This window comes from Bison bison, unplaced genomic scaffold (assembly GCF_000754665.1).
Source record: "Bison bison bison isolate TAMUID 2011002044 unplaced genomic scaffold, Bison_UMD1.0 scf7180017849978, whole genome shotgun sequence".
In the NCBI taxonomy this organism is placed as follows: domain Eukaryota; kingdom Metazoa; phylum Chordata; class Mammalia; order Artiodactyla; family Bovidae; genus Bison; species Bison bison.
In genome coordinates, this window is record NW_011480551.1 from 29,089 (window position 1) to 39,283 (window position 10,195).

The 10,195-nt window shown below is 53.9% G+C and overlaps 1 protein-coding gene across 1 annotated transcript in view; it reads right to left on the bottom strand.

Annotated features, from left to right (window-relative positions):
• The window catches only part of LOC104994664 (exonuclease mut-7 homolog), a 40,923-nt gene that overhangs the window by 29,082 nt on the left and 1,646 nt on the right, over window positions 1–10,195 (bottom strand). The window contains 3 exon segments of the mRNA XM_010848317.1: window positions 1,483–1,521; window positions 1,623–1,696; window positions 5,449–5,546. Of these exon segments, the coding sequence (XP_010846619.1) occupies window positions 1,483–1,521; window positions 1,623–1,696; window positions 5,449–5,546 (211 nt within the window).

Here is a 10,195-nt window from a genome sequence, read left to right on the forward strand (position 1 = left end):
CGCCTCCCCCTCACACCCAGCCCCGACCTCCCCTCACACCTGGTCCCCATCTCCTCTCACACCTGGCTCCTGCCTCCCCCTCAGACCTGGTCCCTATCTTCCCTCACACCAGGCCCCGACCTCCCCTCACACCTGGCCCCCACCTCCCCCTCACACCTGGCTCCGGCCTCCCACTCACACCTGGCTCTGGCCTCCCCCTCATACCTGGTCCCAACCTCCCCCTCACACCTGGTCCCGGCCTCCCCTCACATCTGGGTCCAGCCTCCCCCTCACACCTGGCTCCGGCCTCCCCCTCACGCCTGGTCCCAACCTCCCCTGTCAGGCCCCGAAGCTCTTCATAAGGAGGCGGCTTTCCTCTGGAGACCAGCAGTCCCCATGGCTGAGGCTCATGACTGAGCTGGCTTGGACCAGCACCGCCTCCCAGGGCACCCTCTTCTTGGCCCTGCTCTCTGCCTGCATCTCCCCTGCACACCTGCTCACCCCTTCCCTTGGCAGCGCTGTGCTGGGGGAGGGGGAGGCTGCAGGGCCTCCACTTGTTCTCGGGGAGGCAGGGGCCGTGGGGGCTCATGAAGCCACGTCTCCTGTCTCTGTCCATCTGTCTGAAGGCCCACATGGCCTATAGAGGTCCTGGTGGGGGTGGGGGCTCCTCGAGGCCACAGGCCGCTGTGGACCCCACCCTTCTGAGGAGTTTGTGCCGGCCGGCAGGCGGGGCCGCCTCCCCACACGGCTCTGTCCCCAGCAGCCTCGGTGGCCGCTTCCCGCAGGCTGTGGGTTCCCACGTGGACGACAATATGTGGAAACCCCTCCACATTCTTCAGGATGTCCGCTGCCCTTCCGGCCGGCTCGGCCTTGGCACCCAGGGGGGACCGGCCTTCCGGGCCTTGCCCGGGGGTCCGCGTTCCTCTATGATGACTCACCAGCCCTGGCCGGTCACTTGGGTTGGGGGGAGGGCAGGGGAGGGGTGGCTCAGCACCGCCCCCCACTGGCAGACCCCGCAAGGCGCTCAGCAGGGAGAGCCCTGGTTCCTGACCACTGCAGACTGCCCCGCACATGGCCCCCCAGCAGCCCCCGAGAGCCCACCTTCCTCCCAGGCCACTTCGCCCAGAGCTGGGGACGGTTCTGCACCATGACAACCCCCGCCTCCAGCTCAGGACTGGGGACACAGGCTGCAGGCCAGTGTCCTGAGGGGATGGCAGCCTGAGACTGGGCCTTCAGTCCGGCCCTCTGTGTCCCTGTATCACCCCAAGGGGCAGCTGTCTCCTTCTCAGGGTCTGTGGGCGCCCCAGACCTCGGATCACAGAGCCATGGCAAGCAGGGTGCCCAAGGACAGTCTAGAATTTTCTTTGAACTTCTCTCCCTCTAGCACCTGGGAGCTCTGTCCACAGGCGGTGGGGGAAGGAGGATCCTGGACTCTTGGCCGTTCCAACTATGTCCCACCCTGCCCCACAGGGGATCATCATGTGCCAGGACCTCCGAGCTCACCTGCACCAGCTCAGCCCAGCTCTCCTGGGACATGCTTCTCTGCAAAAGTGGACACCAGTGTGAGCTTTTCTATCAGCAGCTCCGGGAGCAGAGAGCAGGCCTCGCTCAGAGCTCCCTCCGCCCTGCCCCAGGCCACGCACCTCCACCAGCCGCTTGTAGCACAGGTACCGCAGGGCAGCCAGGCGCTGCTGAGTGACCGCGTTGGGACACAGGGCTGAAAGACAGGGTGGGCTCCGGCCGGGCTGGGTGGACAAGCGAGTGCGGGCCGGGGCTGGGGGGCTCCCGCTGTCTTCTTGCCCCACCGCACCCGGCACATTCCTCGCAAGAGGCCTTCACTCTGGCTGTAAAGGAGGGCGCCCCGCCCCGGGCCAGGCACCGGAGCCCCTGGCCTGCCCTCCCTTGGGGTCTCCTGGATCGCCACTGCTTGGGGCTTTCCTGCATTTTTCCCAGGCAGCTGGTGCTTTTGTTTCTCCCCATGCCCCCACATGAGTTTCTTGAGAAAGGGGCCCGTCTTGCTCTGTGTTTACAAACTATGCTGACCTGTCAGCTTCACCTTCACATTCTGTTCAGAGTCCAAGGGGGCCTGGGAAGGGTGCCCACTGTCTACTCACCCCCTGTCCTCCTACCAGCTGCTGCTTCTCCCTCCTGGGGCCAGCTGTCCTCGAAGCCTTGTGGTCTGGGGGCGGGTGCTGACCACAGAGCCTGCCTACCTGCAGGCCTCCACCAGACCCTGACCAGGACCCCCTGCTCTGGAGGGGTGTGGCCACCCCAGCCAGCACCCTGCAACCAGCTCAGGGAGCACCCTCACTGCAGGGACGCTGTCCAAGAGTGCAGAGGTCAGGGCTGCCTGGGGCCAGGGCCTGCCCACCACCCGGCAGCCTTCTCGCCCCTTTCCAGCCGAGGCAGGAATGCAGGATGCCAAGGGCTCCAGACCTGAGCCCCACAGGCTGCTGGGGACAAGACTGCAGGAGGGAGGGATGGATGAATGAAGTGCTCAAGGCAGGAGAGCAGGCTGCTGGGGACAAGACTGCAGGAGGGAGGGATGGATGAATGAAGTGCTCAAGGCAGGAGAGGACGGTCAGGAAGGGGAAAAAAGGCAGCCAGAACTGCCGCAGAATTCAGTGTCCCTCCAGTGGAGATGGAAACCAGCTTTCCTGAAGCTGGTCTCTAGGATGTTACACATCGTTTTGCCAACAAGATGCTCTGTCAAAAGCCCACGGACACAGCGTCAGCCTCAGGCCTCCTCTGGACCGCCTGGTTCATCTACACCCACACGCTCCTCTGGGAAACAGATCTTTTACAGGAAAAGCTGCAGGTGAGCCAGACTCAGCCACCCACCTTGGGTGGGTCCCGCTGACTCTGCCAGATGCCTGGGGGCTCCACCCAGATCCAGGCCCAGGAAGAGAGGGCTGGGTGCATGCAGGGCAGAGGGGCAAGCAGTCCCCACCCTGCACCATGGCTGACTGGCCTCCCACGGAGGGCACAGGGTCTGTCCACTCAGAGGCCCACACCAGGAGGGCAGCCGCACAGCAAAAACAGCATGGACTCAACATACATGCAGAGAAGAGACCAGAGCAAGGAAGGGGGAACAGGTGATATCCAAAAGAAATAATGACCCAAAACTCCCAGGACGGATTGAAGACACCAATCCATAGATCCCAAAGTCCCATAAATCCCAAGTAAAAACAATAAAGAGAAACCTCTAATGAGTCTCCTCACAGTGAAACTGCAGAACACCAAAGACAAAGAGAAGATACTAAAAGTGGCCAGAGGAAGAGAGATGCTTCCAAAGGTGAGAAGCTAGATTTCTTCTCAAAAACACATTTCAACGCAATCAGAGGGCTGACATCACAGCAAGCATGGCCTCTAATCACAGTGAGATGAAGGGAAAACCAAAAATGTCACAGCTTGGAAATTACAAACACACTGCTAGTTCCTCTATAGGTAAAAGAAAAAAATTATAATGGAAATTAAATCTTGAGCTGAACAATAACACATGCTGAACTTGGGGTATATACTCAAGAAGAAAGAAGGCCTAAGATTCAGTTTAGTGGGTTGAGCAGGGCATACAACTGACAGGATCAAAAACACCAAAATCAGGGCAACAAAACGAAAGGAGACCTCTGGAGTGGGAGAAAATATTTGCAAACTATGTATCGATAGGAGATTAATAGTCAAACTACGTAAAGAACTCATAGAACTTAGTAGTGAAAAAAAGCCCAAATAATCTGAATTTAAAAAACAAGCAGAGGAACTAAAGAGACATTTTCCCAAGGAAGATACAGAGACGGTCAACAGGCCAAGAAAATATGTTCAACATCCCTAATCTCCAGGGGAACGCAAGTCAAAATACAAAGAGGCACCACCTCCCACCTGTCAGAACCGCCGCATCAAAACCAACAAATGACAAATGCTGGTGAGGATGTGGGGAAAGGGAGTCCTGGTGCATTGATTTTTTTGGCTGCTCGGCCTACAGGATCATAGTTCTTCTACCAGGGATCAGAGCTGTGCCTTCTGCGGTGGAGGCATAGTCTTTACTGCCACACAACCAGGGAAGCCTGCTGGGCACTGTTGATGGGAACGCAAATCACCGCGGCCGCTATGGAAAACACTGCAGAGGTTCCTCAAAGAAGCTAGACGGAGCTACCATGCTGCCGTGTCGCTTCAGTTGTGTCCGACTCTGTGCGACCCCGTAGACGGCAGCCCACCAGGCTCCCCTGTCCCCAGGATTCTCCAGGCAAGAACACTGGAGTGGGCTGCCATCTCCTTCTCCAATGCAGGAAAGTGAAAAGTGAAAGCGAAGTCGCTCAGTCATGTCCAACCCTCAGCGACCCCATGGACTGCAGCCCACCAGGCTCCCCCGTCCCTGGGATTCTCCAGGCAGGAGTACTGGAGTGGGGAGCCATCGCCTTCTCCAAACTACCATACGATCCAGCCATTCCACTTATGGGTGTTTATTCAAAGGCTATGGAGCCAAAACCTCAAAGAGACATCTGCACCCCTACATTGACTGCAGCTTCACCCACAACAGCAGAGGCACGGAAACCACCTGAGTGTCTATCCACAGGTGGGTGTACAAAGCAGCCATGTTATGAACACACAGTGGAATATTACTCGGCCATAACAAAGGGTATTAGGGACACCTTACGGCAGTACATTTGGAACCATAAGTGAAACGGACAAAGTCCTTGAAAAAACCACAGCTGAGTCAAGAGTCCTGTTTCCATATGGAAAGGCAATCGAGATTCATAGGTCATTTCCACCAAACTTCTCAGGAAGAAAGAATTCCAACTTTTACAAACATCCTCTGTGAAAAGAAAGGACATCCACTGTGTTTTCAGAGGCCAGCATCACCTTGTACACAAAGCCAGAAACAGACATGTCAGGAAGATGAAGTTTGTGTCCAGCTTCAGCTGCGGACACAGATGCAGTGTCCTTTAGGTTAAAGCAAGGTTGGCAAGCCAGACCTGGCAGCGTAGATGGCAGTGCAACCTGGCGAAACTCGGCCACGACAGACACGCGAGGACCGTTATGCAGTCAGTCAACGCACCACATTAGCAGACCAAAGGGGAAACGCACGGCCTCTTCCCAAGACGTGCAAAGAGGATCTGACACAATGCCACCTCCGTTTCTGATGAACACTCACAGACCGGAAGTGAGAAGAACTATGATCTCATAAAGTGAAGCTAAAGACACTGTCAGTAAGTCTGCCCCCCTGAGATGCAGGATGAGGGTGCTGAGCTCGCTGTGGGGGAGGGGTGGAAGTGCTGTGCAGGCTCGGTGGTCCTCACCCATGAGGCCCAGACTCCCCGGGGGCACCCCAGAAGGGCAGAGAGGCTGCTAAGGGCAGCAAGAAGACCGGAACAGACGCCGACCAGACCAAATGCTGGGGGGCAGTGGGCCCCGGAACCCCAGCAGCGCCCACCCAGCTCCTGCCCCCAAGCAGCACGTGCGGGGCTCACTCACCGGGGTCCAGGCTGTACTGCTCCAGCAGCCGCAGCACATGCCGGCCCAGGGCTCTGGGGCTCAGCCTCTCCAGCCGCAGGGTCGCCTGCGGGTACTGCCTGTGGGAGACACACAGCTCTGGTGGGCACTGCTTTCTCTCAGCTGATGCATTTCAAGGTCTTAATTTTCATCAGCATCATACATGTGCACAGTTCAGAAGCCAAGTTTTCCTACAAGGCTCAGAGGAAGGCAGCCCATCACAGCCCCTGCTCAATAATTCTGAGATGACTCAGATCTGCCCTGTGTTTCCAAGAACCACCTTGCACTGTGGCCTCTGGAGGATTCGGCTCTAGGCATTCTGCACGGAGGCCTCACCGTGGAAGGCTCCCCTCCCCAGACAACGGCATCCTTGGTCCAGTTTGTTGGGCACCAGCTGCTTTCACAGAATTATAGCCATGCAAGTATGACTGGCGGTGGGTAATGCTTGCGGGTCTGAGTGCTGCCTTGGCCACCTGTCCTGAGGAGTCACTCCCCTCCCCACGGCAAAGCGGATGGCCCCTCCCTGTCCAGGTCGCACTGCACCTTTCCTGCCTCCAGGCTGCGGCAAAGTGACTCTGTGCGCAGCTCCCAGGGGCCAGGAATGGACCTGGGGATGGTGCCCTTCAACTCACACTGGACTGGAGGGCTGGTAGTTTGAAGCAACTCTCCCTTTGCACTGGGAATCCGCTGCTCCAGGAACCCAGGGCCCGACTCCTGCTCTTTCTGAGGGTTCAAGGTCCTGGTCCTTGGTGTGGGTCTCTCTCCATCCTCTCAGGACTGTGTCTGGAGTGAATTCCTCCACATTTCCCTGTTTCTTTCTGGAATCCCCATTATTTGGATGCTGGGTGTTCTTGACAGAATCTGTTGGCTTTTTTTCTTTTAAACCCCTTTCCTCTCTGATTTTCCTTCTTTGCAAAGGCTAGGAAGAATCTTCAGGTTTATCTTCCAAACATTTTACTGAGAGTTCCAGCCCCATCCTGCCATCACGTTCTTATGGACAAGTCTGTTCTGAGTCCCGAAGGCACTCTTTGCACAGTTGTGGGGTTTATTCTGGACACGGAATCGCTCTGAAGTTCTCAATTACAGCTTTCATACTCATCAAGTGCTCTTCTACTTCCTCTGGGCTCCAGGCAGGCTGGCCAGAGATCCCCGAGCCCTGACTGGGTCCCTCTGCACAGGCAGGTTTTTGGGGTAGAAACTGACAAACTGATTCTGAAATCCATATACACATGCAGAGGGTCCAGAATAATACAAGAACAACTTTGACAGAAAAGAAAAGCATGGGAGGCTCACCTGTCTGACTCAGGGCTGCTACAAGGCCACGGCGGTCAAACAGGTGACACAGACAGAGCAGTGGAGCACGCCAGAGACCCAGTGCTCATGCACACCTGACGGGCCCACGCACACGGACACACCTGACAGGCACACACACGTGCACACCCGATGGAGGCACACATATGTACACACCTGATGGACCCACGTGAACGGGCACACCTGACGGACCAACGCGCGCATGCACACCTGATGGGCCCATGCACACGTGCACACCTGACAGAGGCACACGCACATGCACACCTGATGGAGGCACACGTATGTACACACCTGACGGACCCACATGCGCGGCCACACCTGACGGACCCACGCGCGCGTGCACACCTGACGGAGGCACACGTATGTACACACCTGACAGACCACACACGCGCACACCTGACAGAAGCACACGCATTTGCACACCTGACGGAACCACACGCGCGTGCACATGACAGGCCCATGCATGCGTGCACACCTGACAGACCCACAGCACGTGCACACCTGACAGAGGCACATGCATGTGCACACCTGACGGACCCACAGGCACGTGCACACATGACGGGCCCATGCACGCGTGCACACCTGACAGAGGCACACGCATGTACGCACCTGACAGACCCACGTGTATGTGCAAACCTGAGACCCCAGCCCCAGCCACAAGCCATAATCCCTAATCCTCTAATTGTCTCCACAGTGTGGCCCCTTTTCCAGATTGTCATGCAGCAGGTATCTCCTCTCACTTTGTAATCTTCATCTGTTTCCCCTGTATCCTTTCATGACTTAATGGCACATGTCCTTCTAGCTCTGAACAGTATTCAGCTGTCTTGATGGACCACAGTTTACCTATCCCTCCAGTTACTGGGGGTTTCTTAGGTGGTGCTAGTGGTAAAGAACCGCCTACCAATGCAGGAGATGTAAGAGATGCAGGTTTGATCCCTGGGTTGGATAGATCCCCTGGAGGAGGGCTGGATAGATCCCCTGGAGGAGGGCATGGCAACGCACTCCAGTATTCTTGCCTGGAGAATCCCATGGACAGAGGAGTCTGGTGGGCTACACCTTATGCACACCTGATGGGCATAAGGTTGCAAAGAGTCGGACACGACTGAAGTGACTTAGCACACCCACATGTCAGCTACTGGAGGACATCTTGGTTCCCTCTAGGCTTTGACAACTATGAACAGTGTTGCTATGAGCACTCAAGTGCAGTTTTTGTGTGGACAGGGGTTTTCAGTGCGTTTGGGTAAATACCAAGGAACACGATGGCTTGTCCTAACAGAGAATGTGCTTACTTTTGTAAGAAACCACCACACTGTCCTGCAAAGTGGCCGCACTGTTCTGCATCCCCACCTGCGGTGATGACAGTTTCTGTTGCTCCACATCCTCACCAACCCTCGGTGACGTCAGCTTCTGTCCATGCAGGCAGGGCTGCGTGGTGTCAGCTTCTGTCCATGCTAGCAGGGGTGCGTGTTCATGGTTCAATTTGCATTGCCCTGATGACATACGATCTACGGCATCTCCTCATGGGCTTATGCATCATCTCTGTATCTTCTCTGGTGAGGTGTCTATTTGGGATTTGGTTCATCTTTTAAATCAGGTTGTTTGTTTTCTTACTGCTAAGTTTTAAGAGAACTTTCTGTATTTTTGGATAACAGTCCTTTATCAGATATGAGTTTGCTAATATTATCTCACACTCTGAGCTTGTATAATCATTTTTCTTGATTAACACTTTAACATGTCAACTGATTTGATTGATAATTTTTTTTTAGTATTTTTGCATCTGTGCTCATGAGACGCACTGGACTGTAACTTTCCTTTCTCCTAATGTCCTTTTCAAGTTTTAGTACCAAGGCTTAAACTAGCTGATAAAACATGCTGGGATGTGCTCTTTCTTTTTATAGTCTCTGAAAAAAATTTTTGTAAGATTGATATGCTCTCTTCCTTAAATGTTTGGAGGAATTCACTAGTGAAGCCATCTTAGCCTAAAGTTTTTTTGTGGTGAAGTTTTAAACCACCGATTCAATTTATTTAATTGGATGGTGAAGGACATGGAAGCCTGGCGCGATGCAGTCCATGGTGCTACAAAGAGCTGGACACGGCTGAGTGACTGAACAGCTACACAGGACTCCTCAAATTTTCTGTTTTTTGGTTTTGTCAACTATGCTTTGCAAGAATTTGGTCTATTACATCTAAGCTGTTAAATATACTTGCATTGTTGTAAACATTTATTATCATTTACTGTCTGTAGAGTCTGTAGTGATGTTATCCTTTTCATTTCCAATACGGGCGATCTGTATTTGTATCTTCCTTTCTTAGCATCTGGGATGGGCTTCCCTGGTGGCTCAGATGGTAAAGCATCTGCCTGCAATTCGGGAGACCAGGGTTCAATTCCTGGGTCAGGAGGATCCCCTGGAGAAGGAAATGGCAATCCACTCCAGCACTCTTGCCTGGAAAATCCCATAGACGGAGGAGCCTGATAGGCTACAGTCCATGGGGTTGCAAAGAGTCGGACACGACTGAGCGACTTCACTTTCACTTCTGAGCATCTCTTTATGATCTGTGCCTAAATCAGTTATCTTATTGGGAGTTACAAGATGGCTATTCCGAACTTGATCATTCCTTTCCATGTATTAGCTGGCACAACAGCGTAAAGGAGAGCTTTTCCTCCCCATTTTTCTGCATAAAACACGGTGGGATGTGCTCTTTCTTTTTATAGTCTCTGAAAGAATTTTTGTAAGACTGGTACGGTCTCTTCCTTAAATGTCTGAAGGAATTCACTAGTGAAGCCATCTGAGCCTAAAGACTCACGCATGTTACAAATCTAGGGTATTGTGCTCTGTTACCATCTTTTATACTCTATTCCTGTTTTCATTCTTAGTCTATTCCTCACAGAGCCCTTGTTTCTTTCAGTGGAGAATGGTCTCTAGGAGCCAAGATTTCGTTGCTGGATGTGATCATTCCTACAGGGTGTCACTGCTCCTGAACCCTTTCAGGGCACAGAATGAGAACATCTTTTAAAAAATCATTAAGTTCAGCTGATCAGATCAGATCAGTCGCTCAGTCGTGTCCGACTCTTTGCAACCGCATGAATCGCAGCACGCCAGGTCTCCCTGGCCATCACCAACTCCCAGAGTTCACTGAGACTCATGTCCATCGAGTCAGTGATGCCATCCAGCCATCTCATCCTCTGTCATCCCCTTCTCCTCCTGCCCCCAATCCCTCCCAGCATCAGAGTCTTTTCCAATGAGTCAACTCTTCGCATGAGGCGGCCAAAGTACTGGAGTTTCAGCTTTAGCATCATTCCTTCCAAAGAAATCCCAGGGCTGATCTCCTTCACAATGGACTGGTTGGAGATCCTTGCAGTCCAAGGGACTCTCAAGAGTCTTCTCCAACACCACAGTTCAAAAGCATCAATTCTTCG